At 38.6% G+C, this 24,023-nt stretch overlaps 1 protein-coding gene across 2 annotated transcripts in view; it reads left to right on the top strand.

Moving 5' to 3' along the window:
• Positions 1–19,159, top strand: part of CDC42 (cell division cycle 42) — a 49,290-nt gene extending 30,131 nt beyond the window's left edge. Inside the window, exons 3-6 of one of the 2 annotated variants that reach the window (XM_052659440.1) lie at positions 2,161–2,233; positions 12,560–12,669; positions 12,802–12,999; positions 17,630–19,159. In XM_052659440.1, coding sequence (XP_052515400.1) covers positions 2,161–2,233; positions 12,560–12,669; positions 12,802–12,999; positions 17,630–17,719 — 471 coding nt within the window. In that variant the 3' untranslated portion in view covers positions 17,720–19,159. Of the gene's footprint in view, positions 1–2,160; positions 2,234–12,559; positions 12,670–12,801; positions 13,000–16,141; positions 16,284–17,629 lie in introns of those variants that run through there. The other variant, XM_052659449.1, reaches the window with a different exon arrangement.
• Positions 19,160–24,023: the final 4,864 nt, after the last annotated feature.

The raw sequence follows: 24,023 nt of genomic DNA, 5'->3' as shown, positions 1-24,023 counted from the left end.
CTATGGAGGTTCGCTCGCACATAATGCTTTTTATCAGCTCCTTAGAAGAGTAGAAGGAAAATGGGGATAACAAAGATCTTGAAGTCAGAGAGGGAGAGTTATTTAGAGTAACACTCATTGTGAATGTGTTTGGGGATCCAGTGTTTGTCCCAGGTTGGTTGACCAATCCAGTGGTATAATTATGTTAAAGATAGATGTCTATTCTGTGGTGAGAGAGGAGCTAGTGTTGGCTTGGCCTGGCCGCAACCACCTCTGTTAAGTGAGCTGTTTTAGAGGTTATAGAGCACCTATGTATGATTAATATTTGGCCACCTCATGCGAAGAGTTGACTTATTGGAAAAGCCTCTGATGCTTGGAGGGATTGGGGGCAGGAGGAGAAGGGGACGACAGAGGATGAGATGGCTGGATGGCATCACTGACTTGATGGCCGTGAGTCTGAGTGTACTCCGGGAGTTGATGATGGACAGGGAGGCCTGGCGTGCTGCGATTCATGGGGTCGCAAAGAGTTGGACACGACTGAGCGACTGAACTGAACTGAGTATTGTTTGGAAGTGAAAAGGAAGAAAATGTACGATTACTTCAGATTAATCTTCAGAGATGAGAGTATTTTTAAGAGGGTGGTGACAGGTTAAAGGTTTGGTAATTATGTTTGATTGTAATTGGCAGTCTGTAATGTCCCAGGGCGGATAGTGATTGAGGTAGGCCTAGGCTATAGGAGGAAAAACTAGGGTTTCTTGAAGGGGGAGAAATCATATTTATAAACATGAGTATTTTTGAATTGGCCTTTTTGGAGATATTTGGAAGTGAAAGAAGTGCTGAGGTTGAAAGGGACTTTTAGGGGACCTTTAGAGATAGGTCAGTTTTGTGGATCTTGAGCGAAGGCTATCAGAATGTTCGTGTTTCAGTTTCCATTTAAAGTTATTTTCATACAAATGGGATATCTGAGTCTTAAGTGTTTAAGGAGAGCTTGTGGGTGTTTTATGTATGTGTTTGTGTGTGGATCTCTGGAAAAGGGTTAGGTATGGCTTCAGAAAATAACCTAAATGAGAGCTTAACCATATTGTTTTTACTTCCTTGTTCTTGCGGTCAAGAACTGAGTTTCCTTTTAACTGCCGCCTCTCCCAAGGCCTTTTTTCCAGTCTACTTTTTTTTTTTTAAACATTTAAACAAGCTCCCAACAATCCAGTCCACTAAAATATGAATCAGAGAATTGGTGTTAAGCAGAGCCGATATTAAAATGTACCATCCTTCTCTTGGCTGGAAAGCCTTGCTTTTCAATCGTAAATTACTAATAATTCAGAGGAGTCCATGAGTTAGTGTTGGGTCTTTTATCATTTCATTCATTTTTTCATTTTTCATTTGTTGGAACTTTCATTTCCTTTAGTTACCTCCCATTTTTACAAATTACTTAGTACACCTATATATATATATATATATATATATATTAGTATATACTGAGTTTGTTTGTTATGGGTTTTGCAGTCTATTTATAAGTAGTATACCCTATTCAGTATCCTTAAGTGTACACACACACCTATATACTATCCTTAAGTATACTCAGTTCAAAGAAGGTATCTTAGGTCATGTGATTTGTACCCAGTAACGTGAGTTTTATGCATGAAGTCCCAACAAAAGATCTGCCAGCCTTTTTGGACACTTTCCTTGAGTAACTTGAGGGAACCTATATTTTTCTCTAATGGGGCATATTTGCAACAAGGCTGCTCTTGTCTTGAACCCTGAAAGGAAAAAGATTATCGTGGATCTAGGAGATTTAAATTCTACATTAAAAGGAAATGGCCTGTGAAGAATAATTGCTTAGAAATTAGATAGAAAATTTAGGTAAACTTTAAATTAGTGTCTGAAAAGTTTCAAACCGTATCATTTCGTATAGCCAGGGGACTCCACTCCGCTAACCCTTTTGTGGCTTTTTATCTGGGCGGTTGGGGTAGAGCAGACATGCCAGAGTGCATCTTCTGTCACTTTTTTGGGAAGAACTGTTAGGTCATGCAAGGGCTTAGTTGGCATGACTGGTCATAGAAGAGATATGGACTGAGAGAGCACTGAGTCTTGGGAAGGAAACTTTGTTTTAGCTTAAGAGTTGTCCTGTCCTGTTTTGACCATCCTCTTGCACACTAACAATGTCATATTTTTCTGTTTTAGGTTTTTGACAACTATGCTGTCACAGTTATGATTGGTGGAGAGCCATATACTCTTGGACTTTTTGATACTGCAGGTGAAAACTTGCTGTCTTCTATAATGTTTTCGTCTGTAACACTTGCTGGTTGTCTTTTTTGGGACATTTTGGGAAACTAGAGTATTAGCAAACCATTTGCTTTTGTTAATAGCAGGATTGAATATTATGATGGTCGATGCTTGACCAAGAAGCAGCCCCTGACCTGGAATGGCAGATAGGTGTCTGGAGTACCCTCACTGGATGGTGTGGAAGGGGACCAAGTAGGATGAGAGCAGAGTACATTGGACAGGCTCTGCTGTCACTCTTGTGTTTGAAGACTTACTTAGTCTTTAGTATATGTGTCTGTATATTACATATATAGGTAGCTTCTGTAGTATCATATTACAGCTTGCTGTTTTATATTACATTTGAAAAATTTTTAGGGCAAACCAGTGTTTAGCTCACAATATTGATATTTGCAGTCAGCTTTTCAAATTTAAATAAATTTCTTCTTTATTTACAGTTTCTCAGTGTTTTTTCCTTATTTTAACAGTAACTACACATCTTAATCTCTGACTTCTATTATTTCTGTTATCAGTTCAGTTAGGCGAAAGAAATATTCAGAAATTTGTTTTGGTATGTAGGAATTCTAACCTCTTTGCTGTTTATGAGTAATCCTCTCACTGCCTGCCAGATGACATATTGCTCTTACGGAGTATATCATACTGCCCACTTTGAGGAACTGTCTAGATTTAATTGGGAGGGTGAAGTGGAGAGACAGTGGTAAACAGTTAAGTTTAGAGACTTTCTAATGGTGTGTTAGACCTTGAAAATTTTTATGAATTAAAAATTCTAAGAGTAATGGTATATTAGAGAAAACTTGGAAGATGGACAGAGTAAGTTAATGACCTACATCTCACAGTTGGTGAAGGATTTTTTTGTTTTTGTGTGCCTTCGGAGACAATCTGTGTACAGAGAAGAGGCAATATATGGCTATCTGAGGTTGAAAATTAATTTTAATCTTTATTTTCAAATTTCAGAACTTATTTTTTTATAAACATTTATGTCTTAAATCATTTTTTAAAAATCTTTTTTGAAGTATAGTACAATATAATTCACTCATTTTAAGTGTTCAGTTTGATTATTTTTGCTGACTATAGTTGTGGTGGTGGTGTTTTCGCTCAGTCTTGCCTGACTCTTTTGCAACCCTGTGGACTGTAGCCTGCCAGGTTCCTCTGCCCATGAGCTTTTTCCAGGCAAGAATACCGAAGTGGGTTGTCGTTTCCTTCTCCAGAGGATTTCCTCACCCAAGGATTGAACCCGCCCACGACTCCTGTGTTGGCAGGCAGAGTCTTCTCTGCTGAGCCACCTGGGAAGCCCATATAGCTGTGTAACTGCCACAGTCCTCAAGATATGCCATTCTAAGGGCTTCCTGTGCCCTGTACAGTCAGGCCCATCCCTTGACCTGGCCCCAGGTGGCTGCAGATCTGCTTTCTGTTAGTATGGTTTTGCTTTTCTGGAATTTCATTATCATTGGAATGATCTGTAGCCTTTTGTGTTTTACTTCTTTCATGTAGCATAATTTTTTTGAGATTCATCTGTTATGTTTGTCAGTAGTTTGTTTCTTTTGTATTCAGTTTATGAATATAGCACAGTTTGTTTTATCCATTCATCCACCAATAACAAGGTGATGGTTTGGGTTCCGTTTTTAAGCTATGATGGATAATGGTGCTGTGAACACTTTTATATATATGTCTTTGTATGGTCACAGTTTGGAAGTGAGTAAGCCTTTACATTTATTAATAGTTGCACAACTTATTACTTCTTTTTATTAAAACATCTCTTTTTTAACAAATCATTCTCACAGTTGCCCAGGGTCCTTTGATTAATATTGGTTTATTTAACTTGGGTTGGTCAGACTTTAATCCTAGTTAGCCTCCTTTACACCTGTTAAATTTCTTGTAGCACTTTAGATTGCATTTATAAACTTAAAATACTCAGATTTTATTTTAAGTGATTCGGTTTGCTTGACATGACAAGTGAAACATACCCAAGTGTTGACGTATATAACTTGAATAAACCTGATAACTTATGATTTTCTGTATTTGTTTTAATTTATCTTTTAAACAGTATTATTTACAACTTTCATAAAATTGTTAACATTTTCAGTGAAAACTCAAGATCACTTACTCTGTGACACGTTTTAAATTGGAATCAGAAAACTAATCTATCATGTTCTTTAACATGGTGATTATTTTAAATATTATAGACACTGAGTGTTAAGTAAGAATAGGTTATTCCCAAATGTAATTGAAAATTAATAATAATGTTTGATTTGTTTCATTTCTGTATTAGATTCTCAATCTTTATAGGGGTTGAAAGACATTTACTAAGGAAATTATTTTACTGTACTGGGCAAGTTGCAGAGTTTTCACCTCAACTGGTTAAGGTCACTGTAAGCCTAAGATCTTTTTTGACAGGTGCTGGAGACCTGGGATATTAGGCATCCAGATTGAGTCTCCTGTCTTTGATAGACTTAAGAGGAGACTCTATATCCTTCTCCAGAGGCCTTAATCTCAGAATCCTGGTTGGAGTCATTCATTAACTCAGTGTTCTTTCTGCTAAAGCTTTCATCCATGCTCAGATAGCCTCTGATTTCCTTTATTTGTTTGGTTACTTTTAACCTGTCGACTGTGTTATTTTGTTTCGAATTCTTTAATTCATTTATTTATTTTTTTTAAAAAACTTTTTAGAATTGAAGTATAATTAATTTTTAATGTCATGTTAGTGTCAGGTGTACTACAAAGTGATTCAGTTATTTATATATATATATATATATATATATATATGTATTTCCTTTTTCAGATTTTTTTCCATTTTAAGTTATTACAGTGTATTGAATATAGTCGTTTTGACTTCTTTTTTATACTATTCCTATCTTTGGCTACAACTCTTACAGCTGTTTTAAAATCATACTGTTTAAGACCAGAGATAGGGCTCTTTCTCTGTCTCATAGCTTTATTTCTGCTTCGGTGGTTGCAACACCAAATTCTTGTTTAATGAGTTTCCAGTTATTTTGTTCTTTCTTTCTTTTTTCTTTTTTTTAATGCTTTTTACCCTTGTGTTTATAGTTCTATATTTAGCTTTTTACACTTAGGTATTTTATCATAGTCTGTTTTCCATATTGAATAATTCCAATTCCACCACCAATTCCTTTCTATGTCAGAATTTAAAATGTTATTGTTTATTATAGAGATACAGGTTTTTCCTTATTATAGGAAAAACAGAATATAGATAAGCAAAAGGAGAATATGAAAAACCATCTATATCCAGAGACAATCACATCTTAGTGCATGTTCAAAACAGAGCTCTTTCTGTACATTCATTGTATTTATACATAGGGAAAAGAAAAGGATACTCTTCCCCCCCCTTTTCTCTGTACCTGCCTTTATCTCTTTGTAGAAAAGTACGATGATATCTTTCAGGGTTGTACTTGTGTGTCATAGTCTTCATGGTTACACAGTAGTCTGATCACAGCACAGTTTAACTTCTTTAGTTAACACAGCAGTCTGTTTGTGGTTTTATGTTTCCTAGAGAAACACTTTAGTATTTGGATGCACATTGTCTTTTATCACTTTTTATCCTGATTTAGCTTCAGGATTTATGTGTGTTTTATCCTGATTTAGCTTACAGATAAGTTACTACTACAAAGAACTCCTGACCAGATTCACCAGTTTTTAGCCTTTTGTGACATTCTCCAGCTCTGTGTGCGCATCGCTTCTATTTCTAAGCCATTAGTAGACTCAGTTGCATACCTCATGCCCTTTTGTGTCTTAATGTTTCAGTATGCAGTTCCGAAGAGCAAGGAATTCTTACAGTGCACTTACCAAATTTAGGAAATTTAGCAGTGTGTGTGTGTGTAATATTCTAAGCTTTGACCTGTTGTCAACTTTCTGATTTTGTCAGTTGTCTTAATTTTGTTCCTTCCTTATAGCAATTTTTCTTCTACAAGATCTGACCTAGGGTCACACATTGCATGTAGTTGCCACTGTCTTTGGTTAATATCTTTTAGTATAGAGCCTCAGCCTTTTATACCATTGCCTTTTTTTTTTTAAAGAAAACTGGCCGTTTATTTTCTGGAATGTTTCTCAGTTTGAGTTTGTCCATTTCCTCATGAGTAGATTCAAGATAGGTGTATTTGGTTAGTATACCAGGTTGGTAAGTCTGTCCATCTCAGGGTATCACCTTTTGGTAAAAGTAATGTTGATCACTTTTTGTGGAGTTGTCCAGTTTTCCTACTATATATTTAGAATATTTCCTTTTATAATTAATAGTCACTTTGTGAGGAGATACTTTAAAATGGTATAAACATACTCTTTCTTTAGCACTCTCTCTAGATTTAATAATCACTGACACTTTTTGCCTGAATCAATTTTTCCTACAATGTTGCAAAATGGGAATCTTAAGTCCTAGACGTGCTTATTGTTTTAGAGCTCTGGACATAGATAAGAGAACAGAACAGCTATAACAGGGTAGCAACTTGTTTTGCACCACAGTGACTTGTCCTGAACCACAGTGACTTGTCTTGAATATCATTCTTCCAGCTAGGGAGGCGTGTTTAATCTGGATAGCGAGTTTTTGTTGATAACTCCAAATTCAGTCCAGTTCAAGCTGTCGTCTTCGCCTTCACCAACTCCATGTTGTCATCTCCATGTCTTCTATAGGTAGATACTGAGTCCGTGAAAGATGAGTAAAATGTTCTCATTTTCACTTCTGCAACACACATAAAGCAATTTCAGAATTTTATACCATACCACTGTGAAAAGCAAATATGTAATAAGAGTTCAAGATTGGTTTGCAATACCTTTTTCCTTTGGTCTAATAACATACAAAGTTTCTTGGATTTTGTTCCCCCGCCCCGCCCCCATGTGGCTATGTTATTTGGAAGACAGTTCAGTTCATTTATGTTCACATTAAATTTGTTTCCCTCCATTCTCATTTATTTTATTTATGTATTCTCTTGTTAGGTTCAGTTTTCAGAAGATAGCTTCATTTTTGAATTCTAACAATTGTAATCAGTCACTTCAGGCACTACCGTAGCAATAAACGAGAGAAAGGTTGGACTTTGATGCTAGATAGACCAGTTAGCTCGATAGTTGGTAAGTTACCTAACTATGTGGAGCTTAATTACCTTGATGTATAAAATGTTTAAAATATTTTCCTCAGAGGTGTTGTAAAGATTCAGTGATAGTTTAATGGAGTGAATACATACGTAAAACCTGAGGAGCTGTGTATTTATGGTTCATTGTTTATCACTAAGTCCTGTATGACTCTCTGTGACCCTATGGACTGCAGCTCGCCAGGCTTTCCTGTAACTTCACTGTCTCCTGGAATTTGCTCAAATTTTTGCCCAAATTTGGTAGTTCAGCCATCTCAGCCTCTGTTGCCCCTTTCTCCTCCTGCCTTCAGTCTTTCCCAGCATCAGGGTCTTTTCAGTGAATCGGCTCTTCACATCAGGTGGCCAAAGTATTGGAGCTTCAGCTTCAACATTAGTACTTCCAGTGAATATTCAGGGTTGATTTCCTTTAGGATTGACTGGTTTGATCTGCTTGTAGTCCAAGGGACTTTATAGAGTCTTCTCTAGCACCACAATTCAAAAGCATCAATTCTTCTGCACTCAGCCTTCTTTATGGTTTTTTTTTTTTCTCCCCTCCCTTCCCCCGCCTTCTTTATAGTTTAACTCTCACATCCCTACATGACTCACTTTACAATTAAACCCCAGCACAATGACTGGAATGTGTTTGGTGCAGAGCTAATATTATTCTCTTCCTTAGCAAAAGAATAATACTCAGAACAAGCCATAGTGATGTACTTTGACCTGGTTTAGCTGTTGCTGTTCTTAATTCATGTTGTTGTACAGCAGAAGCTAACACAACATTATGAAGCAATTATATTGCAATTAAACCTTTCATTGAGGTGTTTCTAGCATCTGGCTGTCTTTTGTAGTTATTGATCAATTACTTTGTCAGGAATGGCAATGCTGTCCACAGAGATATTCATAGCCGCTTTGGTCTCTAGTGTTATTGTAGAATCTTTCTTTGAGTCTTCAGTAAGTTCTGCATTAACATGCAATGGTATAGATTTTTACAGATGTTATATATAAGCTGGTAGGAATCTCAGGTTCCAGTGTCCCCATTTATTTTTGGATTTTTTTTTTTCTCATGATGTGAAAGTTACGAAATTATTTAGGAATAATCTCCGTAACATGGTAAAGAATCTGCCTGTAATGCAGGAGATGTGGATTTGACCCCTGGGTTGGGAGGATCCCCTAGAGGAGGAAATGGCAGCCTGCTCCAGTATTGCCTGGAGAGTTCCATTGTCAGAGGAGCCTAGTGGGCTCCAGTCCATAGGGTTGCAGAGAGTTGGACTTAATTGAGCCACTGCGCGCACACGCACACAAGCTCCACGGCATAGATGGAGCAGGGATCACTAAATGCTGTTGAATTTTGAGAAAGTGTGTGTAGAAAAAAATGTTTAAAGTTTTAATTTGTAGTTGTATATTCTATGAAATTGGTAATGTCCTCCTGAAATTCTCTGAAAATTGTTTTTTAGCCATATTCTTATTTTTCATATCGTGAGAACATTTCAGATTTCATATGGACCAGAGTCCTCAGTTTAAGTTGACTTAAATTCCTCTTGAATTCAAGTTTTGAATATGAGATTGTGAGCAGGGAACAAAACCAGCAACCTATGAGATGTACCCTTGCTTTTTGTCAAGTGTTAAAAATTAAGTGGTGAGCTGGTGTGCTGCTAACTACAATTTAAGACTTTTAGTCAAAACCTGTCTTACATAGTAGAGAGATTTTGATTATGTTGTGTACCTTAGAGGATGTTAAATGAAACTGCTACCTCTATCCTGAGTGAATAATGACTGCTTGTGACAAACGCAGAAAATAGATTTTAGCTGGATAAATTATGCTTGGATATTGAAGAGACTTGCTCATCTAAGGGATCATACTCACTCTGTTTCCTTAAATGTAGCACTTGCAGCAAATGTAAGGTAACCTACATTTTGTTTATTGAACAATTTTACTTTTGAATTTTTTTTCTCCTTAGCAAAGGAAAAGAAAGATTTATAGCTTTGAGGGCTTGTTTATTACAAGTAAATGGACAGACCAATACCTCTTTGGGTCTTGTGTTAAAAAACAATGACTGTTACTTGTTTTCTGCCTCCAGTCCATCTGAATTGAAGGTTGGTTGCATGTAAAACATTGGGCATTTATTTAGATGCTCCCAGTGTTGCTTAGGAGTCTATTTTTGATGCAGGGGCTGGATGACTAAAAATGTAGCCTTTTCTAGTCTATGTCGGCCTTAATTTTCATGAAATATATTCTATTTGAATAGGGACTAGGGCTAAGAAAAGGTGTGTGAACATCTGTACTTTTTATGCAGTTTGGTTAACTGTATCATCCTCTTATTTTCTAAATTTAGTTTTTGTTTTATTGTTCTTTTGGAGCTTTGGTTGTGATACCTCAGAGCTGCAGCTAGTGTTAGAGCTCAGGCAGTTACGATTGAGAGAATTAAAGAGTTTGGCTAATTTCACCCCCCCCCCCCCATTCTTTCCTTTTTAATCCCTTCTGTGTCTACAGTTGTACATTATAGTTACACACCTTAGTGGATACCTTTGAATTGTTTTGATTCTAATCCTAGCAGATTGCTGTAGTAAGTATTTAAGTTACTAGTAGCTTGCTATAGTATTTAAGTATTAAGTTAAACACTTTAGTGCATATCTTTGACTTCTTTGATTCTAACCGTCAGTAATTGCTAGAGGTACTGAAAGTGATTTTATTGTTTTGTAGTTGTTGTTTTGTAATCTCTATTTTGACTTCTTTAAACCTTGTTCACTTGCTTGCTGTATTCTCCTGACAATACCTTTATTGTCTACTTATGTATTGTTTCAGTTCACTTCAGTCGCTCAATCCTGTCCGACTTTGCGAACCCATGGACTGCAGCATGCCAGGCTTCCTTGACATCTTTAATTACCATGTTTTGATAGCTACCCTAAATTCTTATATTCTTTCTCATTGGTGGCAAAAAAAATCACTGGCATAGAAAATATTTGGGTTTTCCCAGGTGGTAGGACATGACCGAGCAACTGAACAACAACAACAAAATATTTAACTTTCCTTTTTTCCCCTTAAAATATTTTTTACTGTGGTAAAATGCATATAACATAAAGTTTACCATTTTGATCATTTTTAGCATCCAGTTCAGTGTCATCAAGTACTTTCCTGTTCTTCTCTTTGTTTTGTGGTTGCATGATTTGTGTGCATCCTACTCTCCCCTCCCCTGGGATTGAACCCTTGCCCTCCACAGTGAACGTGTGGAGACCCAACCTGGACCGCCAGGGATTCCCTTTTGTTTTTTGTTTGTGAACTGTTCTTGTTAATACATAGGATTGTTGTAGTTCAGTTTTGAAATTGGATTATGAAATCCTTTCTCTGTGACTCTTCCCTTTCCTTCACAGTTTTGGAAATGTGTATGGATATTTTAAGACACTTTTTATCTGGAAATAATTTCAAGCGTAAAGAACAGTTGCAGAAATAGTGCCAGGAACCCACATATATCCTTAACAAAATTTACCAGTTGTTAATGTTTTATCTGCTTTTTTCCTCTTTCAACATATTTGTACATACTTTTTTTCCCCCCTGAACTGTTTGAGAGTACGTTGTCATTATCCTTGAATTAGGGCTTTCCTGGTGACTCAGATGGTAAAGAATCTGCCTGCAATGCAGGAGACCCAGGATCAGTCCCTGGGTGCGGAAGATACCCTGGAGAAAGGAATCACTACCTCTCCAGTATTCTTGCCTGGAGAACTCCATGGACAGAAGAGCTTGGTGGGCTACAGCCCATGGGGTCTCAAAGAGTTGGACACAACTGAACGACTAACACACACAGCCTTGAATAAGTATGAATTTCCTAAGGAGAGAGAGATTTTTGTATAATGGTAATCAACTTCAGGAAATTTAGCATCGATACTGTACTCTAACATCTAGATTCCAGTTTGTCAATTGATCTAAGTCCAGTTTTGTTCTGCTTTTAGTCCAGGACCATGTATTGCATTTAATTGTTATGTTTCTTTAGTTTCTTGTAATTTGGATCAGTTCTTCTGCCCCCAACCTCTTTTTTGGTGTTTCATGACATTTTAATATACTACAGACCTAGGAATCCTCACCTTCCTCCCCTCATTTTGGTTTTGGTCTCTTTTCTCATGATTAGGTACAAACTATGCTGTTTTGGTTGGAATATTACCTTAGTGATGTCTTCCTTAGTATATGAATGTAGAGGCATATGATATTCACCTGCCACTCATTGGTGGTAATCTTGATCACTCAGTCAGGTGATGTCATTTCTTCATAGTGTGCTTATGTTTTTTTCCCCCCTTGTGATTTATAAATAATCTTTAAGACCATGTAAATATTCTCCTTTTCACCAGAGTTTCCTCCATATTAATTTAACATCACATTGATTCTTGTTGAATTCTTTTTTTTCTATGTGTTTTCAGTTTCAAGTACTGGTGTCTTACACGTACCCATTAACTAAACATGTGAGCCTGATTTGGTAGTCATGAGCAGTGGATTTTGTCAGCTGGATTTTACTGAGGTTTTTGTTCGCTTAGGTCAGCACTCCCCAGCCTTTTCGGCACCAGGGAAGATTTTTCCATGGATTGGGGGTAGGGAGGATGGTTTCAGGATAATTCAAGTACCTTACATTTACTGTGCACTTCATTTCTAATCTAATGCTGCCGCTGATCTGACAGGAGGTTCTGGTTCATGGCTTGGAGGTTGGGGACCCCTGCCTACACAGTTTCACTGTCATTGTTTCTTAGATCTGAGTAGATCTGATTTTTAATCATTTCTGGCAGCAGTTTGTTGAAAACTGTAAATTGATAACAAGGCAAATAATACATAACAAATTCATTGCTGTTCTAAAGCAGTGAAAACAGTTTCTCCATTTTTTTTCTTTACTGATGTATAGTTGACTCACAATATTATATAAGTTTTAGGTGTACAACATAGTAACTTGATATTTTTATGCACATCATGCAAAGTTACTGAGCTGTCACTGACAATATTCCCTGTACTGAGCACTACATTCCTGTGACTTATTTTATCACAGATAGCTTGTACCTCTTAACTAGAATTAGCTGAGTTGAGAGTATTGCTTAAATATTCTGTTACAAAGCTATACATTTTATTAGATAAGTTACATTCTCATTAGTAAGTGTGCTGTTAACTACATGCTTAATTTGTTGGCTGCTTGTGATGTTAATGCTGTTAGGCACCAAGACTCACTTGCTGATTTCTCTGCTTTTCTCCCCCTTAGGGCAGGAGGACTATGACAGGTTGCGACCGCTGAGCTATCCACAGACAGACGTGTTTCTGGTCTGCTTCTCAGTGGTCTCTCCATCCTCATTCGAAAATGTGAAAGAGAAGGTGAGTTAGTCAGATACTTTCTCCCTGAAAAAAAGGGTATCGTAGAATTTCTGTTGACTTGTAAATAGCTTTGGAGGCTTGTGGATTAATGCAGGTGTATTTTTTCTTTTTTTTAAAATATCTTTTCTCTAGTGGGTGCCTGAGATAACTCACCACTGTCCAAAGACTCCTTTCTTGCTTGTTGGGACCCAAATTGATCTCAGAGATGACCCCTCTACTATTGAGAAACTTGCTAAGAATAAGCAGAAGCCTATCACTCCAGAGACTGCTGAAAAGCTGGCCCGTGACCTGAAGGCTGTCAAGTATGTGGAGTGCTCTGCACTCACACAGGTGAGGACTGTGCGGAGCCCCATGTCTGTTAACAGTGGAGTGGTTTGAGTAGCATTTCGGACACGGGTTATTTCTGACAGTGGTCTGCAGTGCTCAAGAAAGCTGCCCAGGAAGACTGTTAGAAGTCTTGTTAGAGGTCTCCGTTTTTATGAAGAAAATTATTCGTCTCTAAATAAAGTGCTTGTGTTGGTGAGCTCCCTGTTTTATGTATCATTTGTAGTGGTCAGGGATTGTGTGTGTTGTTTTTTTAATTAATGGTAAGGTCCATATTAGCACAAATTTAAAAGAGTATGTGAATGATTCCCCTCTTCCCCCTGTCCCCAACTTAAAATTTCATCTAAGTAAATCTCATCTTTTATCAGTACTGACAGTTGATGCTATAGCCTCCTGGGGTAATTCATCTGAAATCGGAAATTGATCGTAATCATTGAGACTTTCAGAGAAAGCTACCTTGGCCATTTCTCAAGTTTGCCTTTATATAATGTCTCTATTCCTAGATTTTGGGAGGCATTCCTTCCTTACACTGTTCACTTTTCTTTCTGAATGATTTAATTGGAACTCTGTTCGTAGTTTGATGGGAAACTTCAGATTCTGAGGACAGTGAGCAGTGCTGAGCGTATTTTGGGTGAGAGTTACAACTGGCTTGTGTGGTTTCACCTTCTCTGCCTTCATGGTATCGCCAACCTATTCTCCCATTTGAGAATTGTTCTGTTGGGGGGTGGAAGGAAGGATTATGTGAATAATTAGCCCAGAACTTTTTTATTCTGTTTTTTGACGTTTGAACAGTGAGCAGACGTGCCTAATTAAAATAAGGCAGGACTGAAGGGTAGAGATTTCTTACAGTTATGTGAAGTTCACTTATATTTCTCACACTGCTTTTTCAGATAGGTTTTTTTTAAAAATTAAGTTAAAAAGACAGATTCTTGATTATATATATACTAAAGTAAATGGCATATAGTTACATATTCTACATGTACTAGGTATGTAGTAAGTAGGGTGTAGACATAACTTAGAAATCTCCAATTTAGCCCTGGGCTGGATATGTAAAGACAAAATTTGTGTTCGAAGCTGGATATCTCACAGGATAGCTTCAAGGCCTAATTTTATTCTTCCAAGCCCAGTTTTTCCTGACAGTTCAGTTCTGTTGTATTGACATTGCAGATATTTACAAGTTGAGATGATTTTATATTTTCTTACATGTACAGCTGAGATTTTAAAAAATGCATAATTGTACAGCTGGCTGAGACTTTAAAAAATGCCTAACGCCTCTGTGTTTTGCTAGAAAAATGTGTGTGTACTGAAGAAGGATGTGTGTGGAACACTTGAGTCAGCTAACTGTTGCATGTCCCCATTCTCTGAATATGGGTTGCTTTTGGGGGAAGTGGAGGCAGGTAAGCCATGTGGGCCCAATTTTAGGTCCCAAGAGAAGCTTATTTTAGAGAATTGGATGCTTCCATACAAGGTGTTCTACAATATGAGCAGATTTATTTAGGAAGTCCCTTTTCAGAGAACAGAAATTTGAAAAAGTCTTAGCAAATATATTTTTCTTATCAGATTTTGAAGTTTGGAGAAATCAAAAGAGAATACAGAAAATGGGGTCCCTTGGTGCAGTTTGGAAGCCGGAAGTTTTTAGGACTCCAGAATTTGTTGGTTCCTCTAAAACTGAACTCTTTATATAATCAGATAGTGTGATTAAAGCAAAGATTAGGTTTGTCTTGTAGGGGATTAGTTGATCTTTGTCAATAAGCAGGAACATACTTGCTTCTTATTAAGGGATGCCCTAGTTACTAATTGTTCTCTTCTTTTTTTCCCCTTATAAAATTTATTTCTCCTTGATAGCTTTCCTCCTTTATGTTTGACAGCCAGAATTTGCTCCTAGATATGTAGAAAGAATTTCAGAGGAACCTTTGACTTGTTTAGCATTTCTAGTTTGTGAAAGACACAGAAGGAAGAAAACTTAACCTTTGTTTCTTTTCAAGTGCTTATTATTTCTCATTTATTTTGTACCTAATGGAATATGTGGTGCCAGTCTTCTAAGATACTCTGTTGGGGCGGTGAGCAAAATAGGGCCAGCGGGGCCGTCTGGGGCTCGCACATTTGCTACCAGAGCTGTGCTCTGGGGCCTTGAGGGGCATGTTTACTTGGGATCCAGCTGACGTAAAGGACATGTGAAACTTCTTTGGGTGGTAAATCTGTGGCTTCAGATTTAGGTTGAGTTTAGGTTGAGTCTATAGACCTGGTACCAGTACTGCTGAGTCATACTGTCACGCTGGAGTTCTGGCTGAGGTGTAAGTGTATTTCTGCATCTTACTCCTTATAGAGCTGAGAATATTCTTTGTTTTCACTCCATGCTTTATGCTCTGATACCCCATGCGGACATTAAAAGCATTGATGTGCTTGCTAAAACTCATTCTAGGACCCCATTCTTTGTTTTCCTATTGGGTGGTGGTTACTTGTTCTAACACATTACTGAATAACTGAAGTGTATGCTGTTTCTAGAGTCTTTTCTTTAAACTTCTCCCAGTTGGTACTGCTGAACAATTAACACTTTTTCTAAATGCCTGAACCTGTTGTTCTGGAAAACTTGTTTAATCTGAGATCCTGATGAATCCCATCTAGATGTGTCATTGAATCTAGAAACATGTAGCATGCTTGTTAGTCTGCCGTTTGTGCCCTTCAGTTATTCAGGGGATGAATTCACAGAAGCCTGAAATTGTAGTAGGTTTAGTTCCAAAATGCGTGTGCCATTCTTGTCATTAGAAGTACTTGGGTGTTTTGCAAGTACTAATCCTAATTTAAGGCATGTATCTCGTGTTTACATATCCATTTTCTTCCTCTGGCACTGTTTTCATTAATATGTTGTAATGTTAGATTTCCAAGTGTGATTGTTCTAGAAATCAACATATGGCATTGTCACAAAAATTGTTTTCTTGCTCAGTTAACCTTTTTTGAGGTAAGACATTTGTTCAGTTATTTACTCTCTTGATAATGGACTTAAGATCTAGCTTTCTGGCAGTTACTTTTCTAAAGGTGCATTGCTTCTGTGAATTCAGCCCATTTAATCCGGACTGCTGTTGTATCTGCTCGTCTTTCTAATCCTCTAACCTGGCTGCTATTCTCTCTCCTCCCCTCTGTCTTATAGAGAGGTCTGAAGAATGTGTTTGATGAGGCTATCCTAGCTGCCCTCGAGCCTCCGGAAACTCAACCCAAAAGGAAGTGCTGTATATTCTAAACTGTTTTCTCCTTCCCCTCTTTGCTGCTGCTTCCTGTCCCACTACTGTAGAAAGATCGTTTAAAAACAAAGGAATAAAACCATCCTGTTTGAAAGCCTCCGCGTCTTTTTACTCTCTACCTTAGAGCAACCTCTGTATTAGTTTTTGATCAAGAACGCAATATCTCATAGAGTATTTTCTGTGATCAGTAGTCAAGGTAGACTTGTTTAACTTTCTGCTGCTTGAGTTGCCTGATGCTGAGAGCTTTTTGGTTTGGATTACTATTGCAAAAGGGAACTTGGTCTGGCATTAAGAATGTCCTTGGAGAAAATTAAGAGTTTTTAACACTTACAGATCTTAGTTCTTGATGGAGAAAATAACACAAACATCATTTTACTCTTGTGATCCATTGTTAATTGTAATTGCATGACAAAATTTATGGGAAAGGGTGGCCTGCTAGTAGAGTGTACTGGGGAAGGGAGGATTCTTTTCTGGTTTTCCTTTGTGCAGTGAAACTTTGTGTTGCTATTGCTTTGGCTGTCTGTGCTGTAGTGGAGTGTTTTGTCAGTCTGGGTGGGAAAGATATTGATGTACCTGCTACTGCTTTATGAGATCATTTGTTACACTCTTTTAAGAATAGCATCCATTTTAACAGTTGACTGAAGGTTTGTTAATGTTGAGATGTAAAGCTGCCACCTTTATATTTTCCTGCTTCTGATTTTATTGTTGTGAGGGGAAACGTACAATTGTGGTTACCTTCAAATTTTGAAATTAAAAATATACAATTGTTTGTATAAATGCCTGATGAAGCTTTTTATTCCTGTTGCACTGACTGGCTCTAGTTTCACATGTGTATAAGGTACCCACATTTCTGCTTCCTTGAATCCCCCTGGCTCTTAATTGGTGGGAAAAAGGGAGTTCAGAGTGAATACCTTTGATGCAGCCACTGTAATTGCTCTCTCCATCTTTGCCTGCGCCTTTCATGTGATAAGGGTGCCACTGCCCAGTGCCCGACCTGTCACTCCTGTTCCATATTCAGCTGTTTTGTTTGAATGCAGAGCTGCTTAGTTGTTTTTATGGAAAATGTTTCAGCGGCACATTGTACAAAACTCATTGAATGAGCAAATGACACGTGTGCTTGTTTGCTTCTTGTGACATACATTGGTCTGCAAAAAGCTTTCTCAAAGAACCACTGTCTCACTCATGAATATCTGCTCCTCTGCTCCTGAATTGCTGGATCCTTCCAGTGCCCTGCCTGGACAGAACTTGGTGAAGTGAGATAATTGTGTTGAGATTCAGGGTTTTTCAATGACTCGTTCTTTGCCAACTCTTGGGGGCTTGAATGTTTTAAATTTGATCTTCAATTTTATTATACTGAATATCAGACTGCAAATTTTTTTCTTTCTACCCCTTTTCAGAAAGGCCTAAAGAATGTATTTGATGAAGCAATATTGGCTGCCCTGGAGCCTCCAGAACCGAAGAAGAGCCGCAGGTGTGTGCTGCTATGAACGTCTCTCCAGAGCCCTTTCTGCACAGCTGGTGTCGGCATCATACTAAAAGCAATGTTTAAATCAAACTAAAGATTAAAAATTAAAATTCGTTTTTGCAATAATGACAAATGCCCTGCACCTACCCACATGCACTTGTGTGAGACAAGGCCCGTAGGTATGGCCCCTTCCCCTCTCAATACTAGTTAATTTTGAGTAATTGTGTATTGTCAGAAAAGTGATCAGTACTAGTTTTTTGTTTTGTCGTTTCAAAAAAATTATTATTATTTTTTTTGTTTGTTTAAAAGCAAGGCATGCTTGTGATGACTCTGTAACAGACTAATTTGGGCTGTTAAAGCTGTTCCCGGGTTCCACTCTGGCGAGTAATCTGGGATATCTAGTGTTTTTTTTTTTTTTTCCTTCTTTCTTTTTTTTTGTTTGGGCAGGGGAGTGTGTGTGGGATTTGTTTATATTTAGTCTTTTTTTTTTTTTTTTAAATCCATTAACCATTGGGCAGCCCTTAGGGGAGGAGGACGGATTGATTCCATGTTCCACTTCCTAGATCTAGTTTAGAGAACATGTTCCCCACCTGGTGCTCTTAGGAAGGAGTATAGTAAACGCCTCATTTAATAATATACTCCTTTTTGAAAGTTGCCTTTTCTCTCCACCCTTGAGTAGGTCCAGTATTTGATGAAACTCATGAAAGTGGGTGGAACCTGTCTTGCCCCTCCTCTTTTCTAGGATGCACTATATATGTGACTGTGACTCTCAAGGAAATTCGTTTGCCATTTGCTGATTTTTTTTGGAAGTTAATTTCTAACTTCTTTCACTGATAAATGAAGAAAAGTATTGCACCTTTTGAAATACACCAAATGGATTGAGTACATAATTAAAAAACTTTTTTTTCCCCCCTGTCAGTCATTGTCTTAATATGCTTAGGATAGACATGCAGCTTAATAGTGTATGATATGGTGTTCCTAGAACACAGCTGAAGACCTGGTATATAGAGGAAATCCAAGGGGGTGGTGCTGGAAGACAGATGCCTGGGATGATTCACATCCTCTTCCAAGTCTCGAGGATGGAGACCTGCTTCATTAAGAAGCTGGGGGTGGGGTGTGGGGGGAGAACCTTTAACAACATGGGGACCAGTCAGGGGAATCCCCTTATTTCTGTTTTGCATACAAGGAACCCTAGAGCAGCCAGGTGAGGCTCTCTAGTTCAGTAAAAATCCTAGGGAGAGTCTTATGAAGACTCTTCAGAAGTGTTAATAAGGATTTTATCAGCTTATTTTGGTTGCAGTTTTCAAGTTTTAAAAATGTTAGGTTATCTTCCCCACCTTCCCCAAATCCTAATTCTTGTAGATTTCGTTAGTGTTGAACCAATGCTTTCTCATGTCTCAATTCTTTGTATATGCATTCTTTTCAGATGTATTAAACAAACAAAAAAACCCTTCACAAGACAGCCTGGGGATTGTTATTTTCCCTCCGCCTCTTAATCTTTAGACATTTAGGAGTGGGAACTTGACTCTCATTGACATCAATTTTCTAACAGATTTCAGGATAAAAATTTAGAGCATAAAGAGTTAATGTACTTTGTTTTCTGGAATTCAGGTTGAGATATTTTTTCCTCTCCTCATATTCAGATTTCTGCCTTCTCCCCGAAGTTTGACAGGTAGCCTGCCAACTCCTTCTCTTTACTATCAAGTGGGTTCCATAGAGAAGTGCTCTGACAGCTCACTGCTCATGTTGTTGAAATGACAGTGTACCTCCAATCCATGGATTAGTGGGAAAGCAGCTATTTTTTCTCCCAAGTTTTCTGTGTCAGTGGTTTTCAAACTTTGCTGCTTTGTAGAGTACAGCTTGAGCAGGGGATTATTTAGAAGCTTTCCAGGTACTTCCATTATGCAGCCAAGTTTGAGAATCACTGCTCCAAAGGTGTTAACCACAAACTGCTTCTATCAAATTACAGATTCCATGCCTTGTATCTGAATATAGGGCACATTTTCTGTAGGTGCCAAGAATGATTCATTTATTTTTAAGAGCATTATACTGATCTATATGAGAATCTTAGAAACTAAGGGCTGTTAATTCAGTTAATAAGGCTGGTACAGTGTGTAGCCTCATTTTCATAGTTTTCTATGTGGAGTCATGTTTGACTTGATTTTATTCTGTGCTAGAACTTAGCTGGGCTGGTTGGGAAGAGGTTCAGTTCAGTTCAGTTGCACAGTCGTGTCCAACTCTTTGCAACCCCATGAATCGCAGCACTCCAGGCCTCCCTGTCCATCACCAACTCCCGGAGTTCACTCAGACTCACATCCATCGAGTCCGTGATGCCATCCAGCCATCTCATCCTCTGTCGTCCCCTTTTCCTCCTGCCCCCAATCCCTCCCAGCATCAGAGTCTTTTCCAATGAGTCAACTCTTCGCATGAGGTGGCCAAAGTACTGGAGTTTCAGCTTTAGCATCATTCCTTCCAAAGAAATCCCAGGGTTGATCTCCTTCAGAATGGACTGGTTGGATCTCCTTGCAGTCCAATGGACTCTCAAGAGTCTTCTCCAACACCACAGTTCAAAAGCATCAATTCTTCGGCTTTCTAAAATGTTATATTTCCTTTTTCTGAAGCAGGGCCTATTTTCATAGTATTGAATATAATCAATACCTCTGAAAGTTTTTTGTTATACATTTAGTGTAGTGGTGCTTTTTTCTGAAAAGCTGTCGTTAGATCATTGGTGTCTTCTAATTATCTTCACAATATCTTCATAGAATGGATAAGATACTACTTTTTCTTCATTGTTAGATTTGGACTATTCTCTTAATTTTCTCCTCCCATTTTGATGTTGTTAGTGGTTATTGGAGGGTGCTGAATGCTAAGAAACTGGTGTACAGGGACCCTGCTTCTTGAGGTTTGAAACTTAGTCTTCTCTGGGTACAGCTAACATACATTGAAAATTTGGATGGTTTTTCACCAAGAAGTAGCAACTCTTATTTTTCAGGAAAGACTGAGCTCCTCATGGTTAGGATATCTGAATAATATGTGAGGGGAGTGTCTTTGAATCACATTCCTGATTTAGCTCTCATTGTTTTCTGTAAGACTTACCCAGTTTGCCTTAACTTCAGAGCATGGTGATTTAACTTAAAAAGCTCAACAGAAGACCTCACCTTAATATTTTCTTCTTTCCAGGACTGTTACAATACTTCGTTTATATATTACTTGTATTTTTTTCTGAAGTGCCCCTCCTCTTTAAAAAAAACAAAAAAACAAAAAAACCCATTAACTATTCCTACAATAATAGTGCATTACAAACCATGCTAACTCTCAGCTGGCCTTATGCAACAGCATTTATTTTTCTAGATTGTGGGTCAGTTGGATTTTGCCTCCAAGCTTCAGATTGGGCTTAGGTTGGCTTCATGTTTCTTGTTCCAGACTCTTCCGGAGAGGACATCAGGTAGTGAGCCAGAGTGGGTGCAGGAACAAGCACATTGAAAATCCCTCACGTTCCATTGTCCAGAGGGTTCCACATAGCCAAGCCCAAAGCCTGCCACTCAAGACGTTCATTTCCCTCAGATTTAGTAGTTAAAAAGTATGGTTTTCTTTCTTTCCTTCCTAATAAGGCTCTTGAGGATATTAGCAGAGAATAAAACAGATGTGAGTTCCTGACTTCTGCTTGGAATTTTCTCTCCTTTACAGTTTTGATACCTGCCTTTTTTTTGAATAACCATATGAGAGAGTAAAACTTCTCTGCACGTGCATGCCCACAACATAGATTCATTCGTCAGAGCTCTTGTTCTGTACTAGGCTCTGGAGCCATTGGAGAATGACAGTCCTAACTCCGTGTGCGGGCAGCTTCACTCTCCTGGCCCCTTTGTGTATAAAATAAGTCTGTACTTAACTGTCATTGAGGTTTCAAGTGCAAGTCTACATAGGTGTGGGGTGGGACCTGGGAATCAATCTAGTTTTTAGATATTCCCAAGATAGACCTTTGATTCGTTATGTTTGGGGACCAGTGTGTGCCTCAGTGGTTCTTAACTCTGACTGTGTGAATGGCACCTTTGGAGCTTATTTAAAAAAAGGAAAATAATGCCTGCAGCAATTTTAGGCAGTCCCTGGAAATAGGGTCTGGGCATCAGAATTTTTTTCAAATTATTTTTTGTAGGAACATCATGGCTTTAAAGCTCATTTGCTATTTTAATATGCCCCAGGTTTCAGAACTGTGGCACTGGATTGTCTCTTTAAGGTTTCATTTATATCTGACATGAGTTTTAGAGTAATTTTAGACTACAGTCTTTACAGCTTTTTTCTCCTTTGAGGAAGAGGTCTCCACACTTGTGGTCCCAAGCTGGCACTCAGTTCTTCGTAAGCCTTAGTCGGAAAGAAGGTTTACAAAGTTCATAGTCATAGTCTTACTGGTGGACTGACACTGAGATAGTTTAGGCAGTCATCTCAGCGGTTAGGTTGCTTAGGCAGCAGTTTGAGAAGGGGGCAGGTATTTGAATTGTAGAGTTCAGCTAAGGTTTTCTAAGTGAAAGCTAGAATGTAGAGGAAGGCTGTATTTCCCTGATAACTTCAAGACAGGTGTACTGTACACATTTCATTGAAGATGGAGATCTTTTTCACTCTTCCAGGAATATTCTAATTCACCTGCAGAGAGTACACAGGTCCAGATTCAAGAATATAAGGCAGTGCTAGAAATGAGTATTCTGCTGCTGCTGCGTCTTCAGTCGTGTCCGACTCTGCGACCCCATAGACGGCAGCCCACCAGGCTCCCCCGTCCCTGGGATTCTCCAGGCAAGAACCCTGGAGTGGGTTGCCATTTCCTTCTCCAGTGCATGAAAGTGGAAAGTGAAAGTGAAGTCGCTCAGTCGTGTCCGACTCTTCGTGACCCCATGGACTGCAGCCCACCAGGCTCCTCCGCCCATGGGATTTCCCAGGCAGGAGTACTGGAGTGGGGTGCCATTGCCTTCTCCGAGAAATGAGTATAAATTGAAGTTATTCCAACAGAGTACATTGGACTTGGGGAGATGAAATCGCTTGCTAACTCACGGCCACTTGTTTCCTCTGCTGCAACTCCACCCCACCCCCACACCCATCCTGGTTTTTTGTCAGACCTTTGGGCAGTGTCACTTGGCTTTTATTTCCTCTTTTGTCAGTGAGTATAGTTGCAAGTGGGTTGATTTTTTTTTTTGAGTGGTTAAATAGGTAGTCGTTTCCTTTGTATTAGCCGTATTCTGATACATTAATATTTGGTTGTATGGGGTTTTAGTTTCTTGGTTTGTGGTTTAGGTGTAAGTTGATGCAAAGCCCAATGTGACCAGTCCTCTCAGAGGCAGCAACTGGAGCAGAGTGTCTGGGTGGGTTTACAGATGGTCATTGCTTTTGAGCCATAAAGTCTAAACTGAAAATTCTTTCTTTACTCCCTGATAATGGGCCATTGGCTGTTTGGGGTATAGCCTCATGTAAGTGGGAAAACTTGTGCCAGTATCCAGCTGTCTCTTTTTTTAAACAATTTGTTGAGCTATTTTTAACTCTGGACCCTCTGTTCTGTAGCCCATGGATTTCTTGGATTGTTGAGATTAACTCCGCCTAGTGGTGAATTTAAGTTAAAACTGACAGTGACTCCAGGTGGACTCTGCCTAACAACATCCCTGTATGTGGGTGTTTGTTTTTTTTTCCTGGCTGCTGGGTGTGTGGGATCTTTGTCTCCCAATGAGGGATCATACCCATATCCCCTGCAGTGGAAGTGTGGGGCCCTCACCACTGGTTTTGCTGTTGTCTAGTTGCTAAGTCACGTCCAATTCTTCATGGCCCCGTGGACTGTAACCCTCCCAGGCTCCTCTGGACCGCCAGGGACCTCCAGTGTAGGGTCTTGGTGGCAGAAGGTAGGGAGAAGGTGGTGAGGTAGAAACGAACAGTGGCTGAGCCAGTTCCCTGGTGGACTAGGGAAATTTCTGAATTATCTAGGAAACATTAGGAGTCAGAATTTGTAGCCAGTCAGAATGAAAAAATCTGAGGTGGTGTGTGCTGGTGGGAAATAATTGCCCCGAATTATAAGACTGTACTAGCTGTGTGATTTTGTCAGTGAATGTCCGTTGGCTCTATTTGCTTCATCTGTAAATAGGAATAATGATAAATTCTACATCTCAGGTGGTGAGTGTGAGAAATTATGTCATATATGTGACTGTTCTGTAAACACATAAGTGCAATGCAGATATTACCAGCTACCAGATTTGCTTTGCACTGGGGAGAGTTTAGGTTTATGGGAGGGAGTATTTACCAACACCATGGTGACATTGCTACTGGGTGTATGTTGGGGAGTTGATGTTTGCGTA

Source organism: Budorcas taxicolor, chromosome 2 (assembly GCF_023091745.1).
Source record: "Budorcas taxicolor isolate Tak-1 chromosome 2, Takin1.1, whole genome shotgun sequence".
Taxonomy (NCBI): Eukaryota; Metazoa; Chordata; class Mammalia; order Artiodactyla; family Bovidae; genus Budorcas; species Budorcas taxicolor.
This window is presented reverse-complemented; position numbering and strand designations above follow the sequence as displayed.